The 19148-nt window shown below is 38.9% G+C and overlaps 1 protein-coding gene across 1 annotated transcript in view; it reads left to right on the plus strand.

Annotated features, from left to right (window-relative positions):
• Positions 1 to 19148, plus strand: part of LOC123246013 (kinesin-like protein KIF28P) — a 58323-nt gene that overhangs the window by 32056 nt on the left and 7119 nt on the right. The window contains exons 10-16 of the mRNA XM_044674976.1: positions 787 to 908; positions 3369 to 3459; positions 8753 to 8807; positions 9984 to 10107; positions 13190 to 13334; positions 15783 to 15901; positions 18928 to 19035. Of these exons, the coding sequence (XP_044530911.1) occupies positions 787 to 908; positions 3369 to 3459; positions 8753 to 8807; positions 9984 to 10107; positions 13190 to 13334; positions 15783 to 15901; positions 18928 to 19035 (764 nt within the window). The remainder of the gene's footprint in view (positions 1 to 786; positions 909 to 3368; positions 3460 to 8752; positions 8808 to 9983; positions 10108 to 13189; positions 13335 to 15782; positions 15902 to 18927; positions 19036 to 19148) is intronic.

The following is a 19148-nucleotide window of genomic DNA, read 5'->3' on the forward strand; positions in this document are numbered from 1 at the left end:
AAAAAGCGCAGCTATGAATATTTTCGTACAAGTCTGTTTATCTATGATCTCTTTGGGGTACAAACCCAGCAATGGTATGGCTGGATCAAAGGGCAGGCATTCTTTTATAGCCCTTTGAGCATGATTCCAAATTGCCAGCCAGAATGGCTGGATCAGTTCACAGCTCCACCAGCAATGCATTAATGTCCCAATTTTGCCACATCCCCTCCAGCATTCATTACTCTCCCCTTCTTTCATTTTAGCCAATCTGCTAGGTGTGAGGTGATACCTCAGAGTTGTTTTGATTTGCATTTCTCTAATTATTAGAGATTTGGAACACTTTCTCATGTGCTTATTGATTCTTTTGATTTCTTTACCTGAAAATTGCCTATTACGGTGGAATTTTTTGTCAGCTCTGGGAGCAGGGAGGGAAGAGGGGAGGGAAAGAAAATGAATCATGGAAACATGGAGAAAAATTTTTAAATAAAAAAAAATTTTTAATAATTTTAAAAATCACTTTTCCCTGGGCTCTTTTGGCCACTCTTTATAACAGAAGAGACTCACTAAGTGGGTTAGATGTAGCCTGAGTGAGTGAATATGTCAAGTAAGTAAATACATTGGAGGAATAAAAAAGAGCAATAAATGCTGTCATTCATTTACAAGCTAATTCTCCTGATACCTTTCCTGGATAGAATTCATATATGCATTATATTCATGTAATATCACATATAAGTATACGAAGGGGCTGCTTTGTACTAAGTCTTTGATGCTCTATGTCTGATCTTTAAAACATCCCCATCCTTCCAGGGGAACTGGAGCATTTATTGGCAAAAAACCAAGCGCGCCTTCAGACCATCCAGATTACATGGGAACACCAGTTGGAAGAGGCTCAGAAAGAGTGGGAAGAACAATACAGTACAATCACACAGGTGAACTTTCTTCGGGCCCCTGAGAGCTTTCAGATGAATTGGTTTTACCTCAAATTACCTTTCATGAGCCTAAAGAATCTTGTGTCATATCGAGATTTTCTCCATCCCAGACGGGAGCCATCCTGCTAGGAGTGGTTGCTTTCAAAGTGGCTGGTTTATATTGCACCTGTGTGTGGGGTGGGAAAAAATTTGTGTTCCTCAATGGATGGAGAAAGTAAAGCCTAAAGTCTTTGCTCAATATACACTGAGAAAACATAGTATATAGTGGAAAGAGAGGGGCAGCAAGGAGGCACAGGGCAAAGAATCCTAGGCTTGGAGTGGAGGACCTGAGTTCCAATCTGGCCTCAGACACAAGCTGCGTGACCCTGGGCAAGCCACTTCACCTTGTTTGCCTCAGTTTCTTCATCCACAAAATGAGGCAGAGAAAGAAATGGCAAACCACTCTAGTATCTTTGTCAAGAAGAGTTGGACACATCTATAAAGGACTGAAAAACAATAAGCAGAAAGAACAGTGAATGCGAGGATAGGTTGAGACTCTTGGACTCGATCTGCCACAAAGTCAGAGTGACTTTATGGTTGTAGAATGGGGCGGGGGGGGGGGGGGGGGGGGAATCTAGTGTTAAAAAGATTAGATTTGGAGGCAGAAGACCCGAGTTCAAATCTTGCTTTTACCGTGCGACTCTGGGCAAGTGATTGAATTGCTCTAGACTTGCCACCATTCCCACACAGAAAGGTGAAGCCAAGTTGGTTCCTCCCTCCGGGACCCAGTTTCCACCCCTGCCAAGATGGCAGGTTTGGCTCATCTCTACAGTCTCTTCCAGCCCTCATTTCCATAACCTGTTCAGCTTGATAGATAGACTATTAAACAGGCTGCAGAAAATGCCAAGTTGGAGACAACTGAAGAGAGAAAAGAAGAGAAGAGCTTCTGAGGTTACACGAAGCGCCCCAACTTTGCATTGAGTCCGGTGACCACAGTTGCCTGGGGCTTGCACACAGCAACTGCTAAATGAATTTTTTTCTTTTCTCTTATGTGAATTGATAATCCAAGACTGGACTAAACTAGCTCAGGTTTTGTATTTGGGGAAAGATAGTGAGAAAATAAGGCTGGACTTCAGCCTTAGGTGAGAGGCTTGTATGAGCATCGATTTAGAACCAGAAGGGACTTTAGTGATTCAGTCCCCTCTTTTTAGAGTTGAGAAAATAAAAGCCTAGAAAGGTAAGGTCACTGCTCCTAGGCCATACAGTGGTGGAGCCGGGATTCGAACTGGCTTCCTGACTATTGTTTCCACCGTGCCATGTTCCCTCTCAGTTAAGTGGGCACTTATACTTCTAATTCCTTAACCTCAAAATATATCCCCCCACTATTATGCCAAGCTACCTTAAATTCCTATATTAATCCTTTGGGTTAAGGTCTAGAGCAGAAGTTCTTAACCTTTTTTTTGTATCATGGACTCTTTGACTAGTTCGGTGAAACCTATGTACCTTCTGAGAATGATGTTTAAATGTTTAAAATAAAATAGACAGGATAACAAGAAACCAATTATGTCGGAATTCAGTCATCATAATAAACAAACAGATTTATGGATCTTAGGTTAAGAACAGCTGGCCTAGAAGGTCTCTTTCAAAGTGTTCTTGGGGAAATATATTAAATATAACAAGTCATTATCAGGATCTAATACCTAGTTTATCAGCAGGGCCCCAAAGGAAGGAGGTCAATGGAGAAGTGTTCTAATGGGAGCCTAAGGGGAAGATTGAGTTAGAAAATAGACAAGAGCTTGGTGGGGAAAGGTACTGGGTTTATTGGATCCCCATAACAAAGAATGTGAGCCATCCAAGATAGTTGCCTGACTGAAGAACCAGACTGAAAACAAAACTTGGCCTACGGACCAAATAAATTCATTTCTGAATCAAATGTAAGGCTTTGTTCATCCTTTCCTAAGATGTTTTTTTCCCTATTTTTTTTCCTATTTTTCACCCCTGACTCAGCTATGATGTCTTTCTTAATCAGTACTTTCACAGTCTGAGCAAAAGCTTCTCCTCCTTGCCATAAAAAATACTATCTGAAAAAGTCTAGATTATCACTTATCACCATCTAATTTGATGAATTTCAATATGCCGGCCCATGACCTCAAGTGATCAAGTAATGTTCACTCTCAATTGTCTGGAACAGACAAGGAACTAACCCTAAAGGGGTGATTCCCATTAACTTTGATAGAGGGTGAATTTTTATTATAGTCTAAGAAAAATCATTGCTTAGCAAAATGCTTTTTCCTTATCCAGCAGAACCTCCATTTTTAAAAAATCTTCTTTCTACTCTGTCTTCTCAAGTTTGGTTAGATTGTGGTGAGCTGTATTCTCTAAAGTGAATAAGTAATATAATTTTCAAGGAAAGTAGATGGAAAAGGAAGCCTGATTCTGGTGTTTTATTGATGAAGCCACTAACCCCAGTTTCCTTTCTAGGAACGGCAGATGATGAAGGCTTTCCCTTACCTCTTCAATGTCAATGAGGACCCACAGCTCACAGGAGTTCTCAAGCACTTCATTCTAGCTGGTATTTAACTTACCTTGTATTCTTCTGGTAGTGCCCAGTGTATTTCTCTCCCACAGAACCCTCAAGCAGCTATTCATAATAACTACATTCTTTCATTTAGTTACTAGCTGAAGCTGATATTACCTTATCCATATCCACATTGCTGACTTCAGGTCATTTGTCCTATTTTTTTAATGAACAGATTTTTCTCTCCCTTCTTATTCCATTGGGAAAAAATTTTCCTGTTGACAAATATGCATAGTCAAGGAAAGTAAGTCCCCTCAACCTCAAAGGCATATCATACATAATAAATATGCATATATGTACATACAAATATATGTATGTGTATAGATTTATACATATATACATATATATGTCTCATTCTGCACCTTATAGCCGTCACTTCTCTCTCATGTATAGCATTGCTCCTCTGATTGATCAAGGTTATTACACCTTTCAAAGCTGCTTGTTTTATTTTTATTTTTTTATAAAATTTAATTTTTATTTTCATATCCAAATTCTCTCTCTCACTCTACTCCCTCTCCCACTCATTGAGAAGGCAAAAAATATGATACCAGTTATACATATGAAGTCACGCAAAGCACATTTTCACCTTAGCCATGTTCTGAAAAATAACAAGGAAAAGAAAAATATGCAAAACTGTTTGTTTTACATGGTTATGTTTTAATTTTTCTCCTTGTTTACTCATTTCATTCTTCATCATTGAATTTAGTATTTGACCTATAGTCTTCCTCTCCACCATAACCATCCCCTTCATGTTTAGTAAATGAGGTACAGAGATAAAATATCAATTTTGAGAAGTATCCATTTTGCCTAAAACATAGAATATGCAAAAGGGATTAATGACAAATAATGGGAAAGTGGGCTAGAACCAACCAACTTGTGGAAGGTATTAAGTACTAGGCTTATACCTATACATATTTCATATAGTTGCCAAAATAATCTTTCTACCTGTTTAAAAACCTTAATTGGTTCCTTACTGCCTCTAAATAAAAACTTACAGAATTCTGTGATTCTGGGTAGGACTAGAGTTCAGGAGAGAGATTGGAATTGTATCTATAGAGTTATCTGGCAAATGATGCTAAGTGATGAGATCAGCAAAGGAGAATAGAAGTGGGACCAAGATAGGGCTTTGGCCAACACCCACATTTAGGGAAAAGAATGATAGTAATAAATCTGAAAAGGAATTGTAATACAAGTAAGAGGAGAACCAAGGGAGGAAATGAAATCAAGGGAATAGAATACTTAGCAGGAATGGGTGATCCAAAGAAAGTGTAATCAGCTAAAAAGAAGAGTATAAGGGGAAAAAGACATTGGATTGGGTATTTATAAGATCTTTGGTAATCCTGAGAGACCAGTCAAGTGGTATGTTCTGAAGCCAGATTATTAGGTATTAATACCTGGCAGATGATAGGGAAGTTTAGGAAGTAAGCAAGCAGTTCTTTCTAGGGACTTGGCAATGATATGAAGGAGAAATAAGAATTTCAAAAAAATAAGAAGCAGCTTTTAATCATTTAAGTTTTAATGAGAATGTAGTAGAGTTGTAAATTAATAGTATCCCTTAAGCCAGAGAAAAGAAAACTTCTAACAATTAAGTTTTTAACAATTAACAATTTAGTGTTTAATTTAAGAAAGAAGTACAGATAGAAAGATAGAAAAGAGAAAAGAGAGATTATTAATCTTATACCCTATAAATATACCTAAAATTCCTAATAACTACTTCTGTCTTCTGAGGACAGCTTCTTCTTGCCTGGAAAACACCAGGCCTATCTAACCTACACTATCTATAAATGATTCACTAACTACCTAACTCCCTAAAATAATGGATAGCCACCACTCACTCACTCCTTCAATCAGTTTTCTATAGCAGCCCAAACTGTCAGTAGGCAACTGACAGCAGATCCTTACCTATGAGAGAGATCTCCTACTCTTTAGAGATCCCAGAGGCAAAAAAAAAAAAAAAAAGATCCCTTTAAACGCTAAGGCCAAAAACCCTCTCAAGCAGTAAGCTCAGGCCTGCCTTTATATTCCAGCAACTAAACACCAACCCACACTACCAGCAACCAACTACCAATGACCAACTCATGCCCAGCAGCCAACTTCCCCTCAACTCCAGCCCTAACTCTCAACAACTGACCCACCAACTATCAGCTATTGACCACCTGCCATTGACATTGGCTCAGCTAGGGGCTCCCTGGTTCCTACTTTCTCTCACTGCGGGCTGGTTAATCCCTATACATCTCTATGGTAAGAGGATCTCCAGGTCCCCCATTAAATTAAAGAAACTAAATAATTCTTTTTTACAGGATAAAAGCTTGGGTCAATGGTTGAATTAGGTGAAGTTAATTGAAATTAAGGACAGAAGTGACAGAAGTGGATTGAAGAGACTTAGACATATTTGTAGGCAATAGAAAAGGTGAGACTGGAATGGCTGAGAGGCAAATTTCCAGAGAAGATGGGAGGAAAATAGGAACAAAGACAGAAGTAGAAATTTTGACTTTGACCTTGACAAGGAGAAAGATCAGTTTTACTTCAGACTCAGTTATAATTTAACAGGTTTTTGAAGTGTGATGTAAGGAAGAAAGGAAGGAAGAAAAAACTCAGAACCAATAACCTTGATTTCATCAGTTAAGATAATTTTGGGAAGTTGACTATTTTGTGAGGAGGAGAATATGTGTGGCCTTGGGCTTTGAGAAGAGAGAGGAGGAGATATCTAATCTGCCAATAGTCAAGGAAGAAGGGACTGAAATTAGATAATATGAGTTTGTAGTGGGCCTAGTTAGCAGGGTTCTTTGCATTTCTCCAGTTGCATTCAGCGACTCAGGAATAAGTTGGAAGAAAGTGAATGATTGTAATCATCAAAGACTTAGGATTGGTACAATATGAAGACTAGGAAGAGGGATCAAAGGATTCAAGAAGAAAGTATAATGTCTGGGTTGGCCAAAGAGAGGTTGAAGCCCGTAAAGAAATAGAAAGTGAGGGGCACCTGGGTAGCTCAGTGGAGTGAGAGTCAGGCCTGGAGACAGGAGGTCCTAGGTTCAAATCTGGCCTCAGACACTTCCCAGCTGTGTGACCCTGGGCAAGTCACTTGACCCCCATTGCCCACCCTTACCAATCTTCCACCTATGAGACAATACACCGAAGTACAAGGGTTTAAAAAAAAAAAAAGAAAAAAAAAAGAAACTAGATACAGACCAACATCTCACACTATAGAGTTCTGCATAGAATTATAGATAAGTTCCAAATGACTGTGATATAAAAAGATAATAATAAGAAGAAGCATAAATAAAATTTTTTAAAAGATAAAAAGTAGCCAGGGCCAAGGGCACATGCTGGGCATTCCTAGATGCTGAGGAGGCTGAGGCTGATAGATCAATTGTGTTCAGGAGTCATAAGCCATAGCACAGCTAAAACTTATCAGGTATCCACATTGTCTGGCACCCATCTGGGGTGTCCCCAGGAGGAGAGAGCCACTAGGCTTCCTGTGGCGAGGCCCTGGTTAAAGCTCCCAAACTCATCAGTATGGGACCTGGCTATGAGGGACTGCTATAGTTCCTACCTGGGTGAGTTAGGTAGACTTAATCTTATTAGGAAAAAAAAAATCTAAAAAATAAAACAAAAAAAATGTCGAAAAAAGCAATACCATAAGCTACTTGGGGTTCCCTTTTTAATTTCTAAAATGTTATTGGCAAACTTTGTGTCAACACATTCTACAAACTGCCAGCATAATCCCTGTTGATTCCCCCACAATTTATAATCCCTGAAAATGGTTTAGTACTGAACTATAAAGTTATTTTTTATATTTATTTATATCTTTATATTTATCTTATTCCTTAGCAGTTCTGTTTTTGTCAAAATAAGAGATAGGTGCTTATTTTACAACCTGTTGTGGGGCTTTTTATTTTTTAATTTATTTATTTTTAAATTTTATTTACTTATTTAGAATATTTTTCCATGGTTACAAGATTCATATTCTTTCCCTCCTTTCTTCCTTCCCCCCTCTCAGAGCCGCCAAGTAATTCCACTGGGTTATACATGTATAATTGCTCATAACCTATTTCCATATTATTCAGATTTGTAATAGTATGATCTTTTAAAACCAAAAACCCCCATTCATATACTCATAGAACCATATGATAAATCATGTTTCTCTTCTGCATTTCTACTCGTTGTGGGGCTTTTTAAATACAATTGCTGTCTCTTATTTGAATATTATTGCCATTTCAAGGCATCTTCTTTCCTATGATTGTGCCCACAGTACATATTGTTCTTTTGGTTCTGCTTTGTTCCCTATCAGTTTTTCAAAATATGCCTTCATTCTGTCTTAGTATCCATTCTAAGAAAGAAGAGTGGCAAAGGCTAGGCAACTGGGGTTAAGTGATTTGCCCAGAATCACAAAGGAATTGTCTGAGGCCAGATTTGAACCTAGGTTCTCCCAACTCCAGGCCTGGCGCTCTATCCACTGTGCTTTTCCACCTGAAAGGAAAATTGTTTTTTATTGCTTTTATATTATTGATCATAAACCAAGAGATCACACATAATCCTTTAGCCAGGTAACTGCAACTATGATTTTTAGAAAGAGTTAGACCCAGTTATTACACTGTATATAAGATGTCAGTTATCATGATAGAATATTAACCATATATTAGAAAGGATATAGTTTGGTGTAGTAGAATATTATAGCAACTAACTAGATTAAGAGCTTCTGTTGGAGAAATAAAAACTTCAGATCTGCGTAGTTCTCTAGGGAAGCTGACACTCATGCAGTAGGAAACAAGCTGGGCTCCTCTGGACGGGTGAGTCTGATGGCTGACCTGAAGAGATCGTAGGATCTTTGGCGTCTCCCAGTGTTATCTGATCCTGTGAAGATCTGGGCCATCTACAGGCTCCCCAGAATATTATGGCCAAGAGAGGTTACTTTGAGCTCCCCCTTCCCAGAGGCAGTAGGATACTTCTGGACTAGTCATTAAAGGATTAATTAAATTTTATCTTAACCTTGTACTAGAATCTATTCATTTGTATCACATGTTATGGAACCTTTTTACCAAAATGATAGTATGTTTCCCAACATCCTATGTCCCTTCTGCCTTGTTCATGATAATCACTTTCATAAGCCTCTAAAACACAAAGTTGAACAAAGGAAGTCTTTGCCACAGGCTAGGGCAGGGCGAGACCTCCCACTTTTATTTCCACCATTAAAGTTTGGATCTTCATCTGAGAACGATGGCCCAGAGATGTCTTTATTTCTTTTATTCTTGTCATTTTAAAATGAGATGTTTTTGTATTTTTTCAGGTTCATCTAATGTTGGTCAGGCAGCTTCAAATAAAATTATCCTTCAAGGATTGGGGTAAGTTTCTCAGAATCAGTGCCTTTATTCAGTATTAAAGTATTTCATTCCTTGGTCTAGTTTGGGGCTCTGAGAAGCCATCCTGACTCTCTCCCTGCCCTCATGCAAAGTTCCACCCCATCCCTTCCAGACATTTGCAAAGAAGGAGATTGTACGCCCTTTCCTAATGACTCATTCTCATTGTCACCAACCCAAACTACCAGGAAGGTGTTCTTTTTCTCTAACAGAAGTCTGTCCTGATAGAGTTTATCTGTCTTCAGGGAAGATGGAAAAAGCTAATTACCATCTATTAATACTAATCTAATTCTCCATAAAAGTCCTCCAAGGTCTCATCAATTCCCAAAGGCTATGCTATATGCCTGTGACAACGGACAGTTCCTACCCAGTATTCCAGTTGGAATACTCACTCTCAGACTAAATTTTATTTAGAATAGAAATATCCAAGCAAGAACAGACAGTGTTGCCTAGTAGAGAACTAGCCTCGAAGCCAGTAAGACCTGGTTCAAGCCCCAGATTGGCTGTATAGACCCAGGCAAATCACTAAAACTCTAGGTGGTCTGGCAAACTCTTTAAGAACCCAAGTTGCAAACCTGTATTCGTTGAAGGAGTTTCCTTATCTGGGATTATTCCTAAATCACTGAAATCAGGGGTCTGAATAATGTTTCTCTCTCTTTTCTTAAAACTGAAAACTTGGCACTAATGCCTATTTAAACTTCCACTTTGTCATTCTTCTACATGTGCAAGTGGCAGCCTTTTCCCTTAGGAATCACAGAACAAATATAGTGTAGGCAAGTAGGGGACACAGTGGACCTGGAGTCTGGAAGATCTAAGTTCAAATCTGGTCTCAAATCCTTTCCAGCTGTGTAACCCTGGGCAAGACATCTCTCTCTGTCTGCCTCAGTTTCCTCATTAGTAAAGTAATAACAGCATCTAACTCCCAGAGTGATGAGGATAAAATGAAATAATATTTGTAAAGTGCTTTGCAAAGATTAAATTGCTATATAAATGGTAACTATCATTATTGTTATTGTTGTTGTTATAATGATTACATTTCAATTTACTTTCTTCCTAATATATAGGCTTTATTTGCTCAGGAGAATGGAAAAGAAAAATTCTCCCTCGTTTGCCTTTTATTGATAACTCAGTTAATGATCCATAAATCTTTTGTACTTGTAGAATTTCTGATAAACATGCCACATTCACCAACATGGATGGAGAAGTCACAGTGATGCCACAGAGCAAGTGCAGAGTTGTTGTTAATGGTGTACCGACAGTTACAAAGACAAAGCTACAGCATTTGGTAACCTGCCTACCTGTAGATAGATGGATGGATGGATGAATGGATGGATGGATGGTTAGATAGATGGATGGATGGATGGTTGGGTAGATGGATGGATGGATGGATGGATGAATGGATGGATGGTTGGATAGATGGATGGATGGATGGATGGTTGGATAGATGGATGGATAGATGGATGGATGGATGGATGGATGGATGGATGGATGGATGGATGGATGGAGGGATGGTTGGATAGATAGATGATGGTTAGATAGATAAATGGATAGATAGATAGATGGATAGATAGATGAATGTATGGTTGGATGGGTAGATGAATGAATAGATAAATAAATATGTGGATAGATAAATAAATGAATATAAGCAAACCTAAATATACAAGGTTCCAGGTTACCGTGTTTTCTGCCCCTCATAAGAGATGTGTTGTATAAGAAGAGCAGCAGCTTCAAGGTTTGCAAAGCACTTTACAAATGTTATCCCATTTCATCTTTCCCAATAATCCCAGGAGGTAGATCCCCATTTTACAGATAAAGATACTGAGGCTGAAGGAAGTTATATAACTTGCCAGGATCGTCCAGCTAATAAGTATCTGAATATGGTTTCAAACCCAGCTCTTCCTAGCCCCAAGTCCAGTGTTATCCATTATGCCACTTAGCTTCCCTGTATACATGACTTTCATTTCTCTGGTATTTCTATTTTAGGTATGTTATCTTTTAGGTATACTTTTAGGCATATTATTTAGGTATATTAAATTACTAGGTGTTATTGTTGGTCCTTTGTTTTCAGAGAGGACTGATGGCATCATGGAGTCATCCTGACTTAAGCTTGAATTGGATTTAAGGAAGCAGAGTTGTATGAAGCCATCAGCATCATTCTCTCTTCTAGATTCATTCAAGTCCAGTGGCAAGATATTATTAGGAATATTATTTAAGAATATTGTTTTAGGTGTGCTTTATTATATTTTCTTCTTTAAGGTGGATGGTGATGTAAGGCTCATTTCATTGATGAGAAACAAAGAGCCAGAGAGAAGTGACCCACAGTTACATGTAACACCAGCTTCACTGTGTCTCCTACAAGAAACTAATTTTTATTGTCTCCTTAAGAGAATTTGGATCCTGTACAGTTACAGTTTAACTCTCCTTCTATGAGGAATGTGTGGGAAACCAGAGGTTTTAAGTGTTGTTTTAGAGCAATTCTTAACCTTTTTTTGTGTTGTGGACCCCTTCGGGAGTCTAGTCAAGTGTATGGTTAGAAAATGTGTTTAGATGTACAAGATAAAATACATAAGATTTAAAAAGAAGCCAATTATGCTAAATTAAAATTATTTCAAATTAAATTATTAAAAATTAAAAACATTATTTCAAATTAAAATTATTTCAAAATATTTCAAAAAACAAAAATTCATCAACTCCATGTAATCTATCCACTGGTCATGTAGAGAGAGGTTCACGGATTCCAGGCTAAGAACTCTTATTCTAGAAAAGCTTTCAGAGGTGATGCATAAATAGAGAGGACTAAGTTTCATCCTTACATTCTGAAAAATTGGAAAAGTATACTTGAGAAACTTGGGGTGCTACCTAGAGAGACTGAATTATGAGACTGTTTCAGAAGTGAGAAGTCAAAAGCAGAAGTGACAATTAGAGGCAACTCTATCTACAACCTTTCTTACAAATAAAATATTATTTAGCAAAGGAAGATCTTAACCAAATGAGAATTAATTTTGTTCTTTTGAGCAAAAATCATGAACTTTAAAAGGCATTCTTAAAGTGGCGTGTGAGGCGCCAGTATCCTTAGGGCTATCTTTATTTGTAGACCTGATGTAAATGAGGAGGTCTGAGTTTTTCCCTCATCCTCTTCCTCAGGTGATCTTAGATAAGGCCAGGGACCACCTGAGCTTCATTTTCCTTAGCTGTAACATGAGAGCAATTGTCACCTAGAAGGTGTTGAATAAATGCTTATTGACCTACTTGTTCTTTTCTTTGTTAGTTATTTAATTGATAAACATTTATTAAGCACCAACTATGTGCCAAAAGCACTGGGGATACAAAAAGACGCAAAAGACAGTCCCTCCTCTCAGGGAGCTCACAATCTCTGGATTTTGGATTTGGCATTAGTAACTTTGGGGAGAGCAGTTTTGGTGGAATGATAAGGTCAAAAACTGGATGGGAAGAAATTAAAAAGAGACAAAGTGATGCCGTAGAAAATCTTGGAAGAGGATTGGTGTTATAATTCTGCATTTCCTAACACCTCACTGGATGACTCTCCATTTTCCTTGTCATCTCTCTAGGCCTAGTTCTTCACTTGTAAAATTAGGGAACTGGATTAGATGCTCTTGAAATTTCTTCCAAGTCAAGTTTTGTGATGCTTCAGATGTCTTCAAATGTGATGTCTTGAGAGAAAGAGAGACAGAGACAGAGAGAGACAGAGAGACAGAGAGAAGGAGAGAGGAAGGAGGGAGATATATATATATATATATATATATATACAGAAAAACAAAACAAATAGATGCACATATACTATAGGTGGCCTGGAATCAGGAAAACCTGAGTTCAAATCTGGCCTTGGGCACTTACTAGTGTCATCCTGTTTGCCTCAGTTTCCTCATCTGTCAAATAAGCTAGAGAAGGAAATGGCAAACCACTCCAGTATCTCTGCTAAAAAGAAACCTAAAATGGGGTCACCAATAACTGAACATGACTAAAACAACTCAACAACAAATGTGTATGTGTATATACATAAGACAAAACTTGAACCCAGCTCTTCCTGGTTCTGAGGCCAGGTCTCTATCCTCTACACCACCCTGCCTCTCCTCCACACATACTGGATAAATCATGTAATGTTTCTGTACTGTAGGAAATTCTCTAAGACTAGACTTTACAAAGAAGGTGATGACTTGTGTCAGTCGAGGCTGTTTCCCCAAGTTCCAACCCACATCAGTCAAATTGGGAGTTCCATCCCCATTCTTATTCCTGGGACTCCTTCCCCATTCTAGGCCAGTGGCAGAAACAGAAATCCTTCTTAAAACAGGGATATTTAATATGAGGAGGGAATGGTGGGATCATTTAATCTTCTGTCTTTTCCCCAGGACAGAGTTATTTTGGGATCCAACAGTGCCTACCTCTACATTGGATTTCCTTCTGAACGTAGCAATGACGATGTGACCAGGTTTGATTATGACTTTTTTCAGTCTGAACTTGCAGCAGCAGAGGGAGTCAGCATGGATAAGCTGGGTAAGAATCTTGTTTTCAACATTTCCAATGTTCTCACTTGACAATGATTGTCTGTGTTGGGAGTGTCTCCATCTCTTCTCCAAAAGTTGCCTTGTAATGGCAGCTCCTCCATTGCCTCTCTCCCAGAATGGAGGTAAGATTTGTACACCACACACAGGCTCTTTAGATTTCACGGAGTCCAGGATCTCCTGGATGGAGGAAAAATGGCATTGTTTTTACCAAGTTTTAATTTCTTTGTAATTCAATTATATTTTATGCATTTAGAAACATTATTCTGAGAAATGGTCCATAGCCCTGATCTAGTCCAACCTCTTTTTATATTTATTATTATTATTATTTAAAATTTTTATTGTATTTTTTAAAATATTTTTTCAGGTTTACATGATTCATTTTCTTTCCCTCCCCTTTTCTCTCCCCCCTCCCAAGAGCCAACAAGCAATTCTACTGGCCAACCTCCTTTTTTATAGATGAGGAAACTGAGGCTCAGAAAAGTGAGTTGTCTATGGACACACTAACAGCAGATACTAAAGCCAGAATTTGAACACAACTTAAGATCCAAAACTTTTTATGTTGTATCATAGGTTGCCTCTCCTTTGTGAAAGAAGACATACGGCCTTAGGTTTGTCTGGTAAAATGGAGATACCCGTGGCCGTGAGTAAAAGAGATAAAATGATTATTGGAAAAAGAAAATTCATAAATCATCCAAAGTCATTTTCCCCTCCTATCTCTAAATGACTTTCTTTTGCAAAATAATCTGATTTTATTATTTCTGCTTTTCTCTGGTTCTCCTGGAGAGGGGCTGAGGCAAAGGGGCCACGTGCTTTATTTTCCACACCAACTATGCTACTTTCTGTTCCATGGACTTAAATATCCCCTTTCTGCCATCATCTCCCTTCTGACCTCTCCCTCTGACCACTGTAAAAATTTAAAAATTTAGGTTTTTATGCTAATATGAGAATTCTATAATAATATTGTGGTCGCTGATTTAAAAATATTATAATTTAAGTCAAAATGACTTTTAGTAGCTTTATTTACAAAAAGGTAGAAAGAGTGAAAGTAGGAAAATGTAAGAAGAAGGTAGAAAATTATCTAGCCCAATGATTCCCAAAGTGGATGCTACCGCCTCCTGGTGGGTGCTGCAGCGATCCAGCGGAGTGGTGACGGCCACACTTTTTTTGTATTATTCTAATATTGTATCATTCTATTCTGAGTTCAATAAATAGTTTCATAATTTACAGGGGTGCTAAGTAATATTTTTTCTGGAAAGGGGGCAGTAGGCCAAAAAAGTTTGGGAACCACTGATCTAGCCTATCACCCTAAGTGCTGCTCTGGTGTGGGTCTCAGCCCCAGCAGGGCTTGATAATCTTTAGCTAGAGGACCCAGTGGTGTCTTCAGCAAGGGTTCCACCAGTACAGCCTCCTCCAGAAAAGGAAGGCCTCTCCAGAACCGTTCTCTCCGGAAGCAAGGAAAGGAGGGTCTCTCCAGAATCCAGGAAAGGAAGGTCTGCTACTCACCCAGCTCACCAACACAGGATCCAGGGAGAAGTCCAAAAAGAAAAGGTCCCAAAGTGAAGTCTCAGGAGCAGTCCAAAGGAAAAGATCCAAGCCAAAGATCCCCTGGACAGGAAATTCAGGACTTTTTATAGTCCTTTTTCCACATCACTTCCTGTCCCTTTCTCTACTTTACGGAACCAATCGCAGTCTTTCAATTTGTCTAGTACTGTCCAAGGGGTGGTCAGTGTCTCTGGAGTTTTCACTCTGGCAAATGAGTTATGAACTCTCCTACTTAGTGACTGGTAAGGATACTTTAAGTTCTTGATTGATTAATGTAAAAATTGCTGATTAATAAGCAAAGAAAAGTTTGATTCACTCTTCACACCATCCTTCCTTCAAGACTCAGTTCTGGCATCATCTCCATTATAGGAACTGAGAGGAATTGGTGAAGGCTTAAATACTTAAAATATTTAATTATGATTATGATGAATAATAAAATAAAATTTTTTATTTAATCTAAAAAATAAAAATAATTTTAAAATATTAAATAAATATAAATGCTTAAATAAAATAAATACTTAAATGCTCATGCTCTCTCTCTTAGAATTATTTTAGATTTACTTATCCATTTACATATGCCTCTGAACAGAATGTAAACTTTTGTGAGTGTGGGGATTGTTTTTTGGTTTTGTTTTTATGATTATTAAAAAGCTACAACACTCATTAAAACCAGGGACATAGATGGTATTTTGATCCAAAAACTGCTGTTGAGCAGTAGACTCCTTGAGCACAGGACCAGCATCTTTGTCTCCCAGAGAGTACCTGGGCAGAGTGTTTTTCTCAGCAGGTACTCTTGGCATACCTGAATAAATGAATGAATGAAAAAGAATTTTGAACTCTGAAATTTGCTCAATAAAAGTTCATTTACTTTCCCTTTAATTTCTGTTTCCTAAAGGTGCTGGAAATAAAAGAGACGGGAAAGTGGATCCCAGCGTCCTGGCAGTATTCCAGGATTATATTAAATTGATACCGTTGGTTGCAGAAGCCAATCAAATGAGCAAAGAGTTGATGAAGGTAATCTAGCAATGCCAGTGGAACCTGGCCAGGGCCCTTCTGCCTCCCCTCAAATACATCCTCCTTTTGATTTGGTTAGTCTTTTTCTGAGTGTGCCTTTGGTTTATACACATACACAAGCATTTTACTAGGTGGGTGACTGGCTGTTTCACTTAACTAACCTCGACTGGCCTCCATTTCCTCACATGTAAAATGAAAGGGTTTGAGTCTGATTGCTTCCAAGACCCACTTCTGGCCCCAAACCTGTGACCCTGTGATAGCCGTATAGATGCCTCTCTCCGAAAAGGGACAGCTCAAAGCCACGCGGACAAGAGAAAAGTGCGTGTGGGTCAGCGGCAGAAATGTAAACCCGCCTCAGAGACTCAGAGGCTCTCGACTTCTAGGAAGACAGTCTCAGCGGCCGCTTGGGGTGAAGCACAGACTCTCCCAGAGATGCGGCCGTGGCTGAATCTGATCCCTTTCCCAAGACTCTTTATCCAGAGCTGGGCAGTGTGGGCCGTCGTTTCTGCTCTTGAGGAGGTGGAGGCGGGTGGATGGCTAGAGCTCGTGTGGTCTGAGGAGCCATGGGGCCAGGCCCATCGGGTATCTGTGCTTGGAGAGGGGCGCCAAGCTGGCCCTAAGGATGGATGAACTGGCTTAGGCCAGGAAGGGAGGACCAAGCTTCAGTGACAAACAGCAACGGGGCCAGGAAGCTTAGGGGCTGCTGCAACTTCTGTCTGGATAAGATAGGGAAACCGAGGCTCAAAAAATAAAATTAAATTAAAATTGTTAAAATAGCATCCTTGATTTCATAAAGTCACCTATTTTTGGAGCTGGCAGAGACCTTATTGATCATTTACTGTTCAGTCATTTCAGTTGTGTCCGACTCTTTGGGAACCCATTTAGAGTTTTCTTTTTTTTTTTAATTTTTTTATTTTTTTTATTGATTAATTGATTTAGAATATTTTTCTGTGGTTTCATGATTCATGTTCTTTCCCTCCCCTCCTTCCTCTCCCCTCCTGGAGCCCACAAATAATTCCACTGAGTTTTACATGTATCCTTGTTCAAAACCTATTTCCATATTACTACTATTTGCAATAAAGTGATCATTCAAAATCAGCATCCCCAATCATATCCCCATCAAACCATGTGGTCAATCATGTTTTTCTTCTGGGTTTCTACTCCCACAGTTCTCTCTCTGGATGTGGATAGCGTTCTTTCTCAAAAGTCCCATTTAGGGTTTTCTTGGCAGAGATACTAGAGTGGCTTACCACTTCCTTCTCCAGCTCATTTTACAGATGAGGAAAGTGAGGCAGAATTAACAGACTTGCCTATGGTCACACAGCTGGTAAAGATATGAGGCCAGATTAGAATTCAGGTCTTCCTGATTCTAGTCCTGCCACTTTATCCACTGTACCATTTAACTGCCCAGTCATTTAATAGAATCTCTCATTTTATTTATGTGTTTATTTATTTATCTGTCTATCCATCTATCCATTCATCCATCCATCCATCTATCTTATCTGTCTGTCTGTATGACTATCTTTCCATTTATCTTTATCTGTCTATCTAACTATTTCTCCATCTATTTATCTGTCTATCTCTCCATCTATTTATCTGTCTGTCTATCTTTCTCTCTATCTATCCATCTATCCATCTATCTATCCATCTATCCATCTATCTATCTCTCAATCTATCTATCTATCCATCTATCTATCTCTCTATCTATCTATCTATCTATCTATCTATCTATCTATCTACCTACCTACCTATCTACCTATCTACCTATCTATCTACCTATCTATCTATCTTAAACCCTTATCTTCCCTCTTAGAATAAATACTATGTATTGGTTCCAAGGCAGAAGAAGCTCATAAGGCAATGGAGGTTCAGTGACTTGCCTAGGGTTACACAGCTAGGAAGTGTCTGATTCCAGATTTGAACCCAGAACTTCCCATCTCTAGGCCTGGCTCTCAAAGAATTTCTCATTTTTAAAACAAAAACCTGGGGCTCATAAATTGCTCAAGATCTTTCAGCTGATTTGTGTCAGAGCAAGAAGTAGAACCTGTCTGATCTATTTTTTTAAAATCCTTCCCTTTCCTCTTAGAATCAATATTCTGCATTGGTTCCAAGGCAGAAGAGCAGTAAGGGCTAGCAAAAGGAGATTAAGTGACTTGTCCAGGATCACACAGGTAGGAAGCATTGAAGCTTAGATTTGAACCCAGGACCTCCCTTCTCTAGGCCTATCTCCTGAGCCACCCAGCTGCCCCCTTTCTGGTCTGTCTTTATGAATTATGCTCACAATCATGATTTGCTGCCATTTGGGTTTGTCCTGTTTGCATAGACCCTCTTTAATTCCTTGAGCTCACTTGGCAAAGCTCATTTCTTGACTTCTCTACTAGCAGCAATGCAATGATCCAGCACAATTCTGAGAGACTTATGAGAAAGAACACTATTCATATCCAGAGAAAGAACTGTGAGAGCAGAAACAAAGAAAAACAACTGCTTGATCACATGGTTCGATAGGGATATGATTGGGGATGTAGGCTCTAGATCAGGGGTCGGCAACCTTTTTGGCCGTGAGAGCCATAAACACCACATTTTTTAAAATGTAATTTCGTGAGAGCTGTGCAGTGCTCACAGGGCACGCTCCTGTAACAGCACCTGAAAAAAAATGGACTTTATGGCTCCTGCAGAAAGAGCCATATCTGACCCTCAAAAGAATCACATACGGCTTGAGAGCCATACGTTGCCGACCCCTGCTCTAAACGATCATCCCAGTGCAAATATCAATAATTTGGAAATAGGTCTTGATCAATGACAAATGTAAAACCCAGTGGAATTGCTTGTTGGCTCTGGGATGGGGGAGGAAGGAGAAGAGGGAAAGAACATGAATCACTTAATCATGTGAAAAATATTCTAAATTAATTAAAATTAAAAGTTACAATTAAAAAAAAGCTCATTTCTTAGCTCCTCATGGAAAGATACGATGCTAGAAGCCTGATGGGGTTAAAATAAGTCTTCTGAAAAGTGTTTCCTTATTCCAGGGGCTTATACTGGAGCTCAAAGTGAAGAATCTGACATCATCCGATTCCAAAGGTTATGATCTGCAAAAGGAAGTCATAGTGAAGGTGACCCACAGAGAGACTCGGGAGGTGAGGCTGTGCGGGGAAGAAGGGAACATTCATTTGTAGGTGCCCATCCAAAAATGTCCTCTTCATCCACAGGAGCAGAGAATAACAGAAGAAATCAATGGAGACAAGCCAAA

The sequence above is a fragment of the Gracilinanus agilis genome, chromosome 4 (assembly GCF_016433145.1).
Source record: "Gracilinanus agilis isolate LMUSP501 chromosome 4, AgileGrace, whole genome shotgun sequence".
Lineage (NCBI taxonomy): Eukaryota > Metazoa > Chordata > Mammalia > Didelphimorphia > Didelphidae > Gracilinanus > Gracilinanus agilis.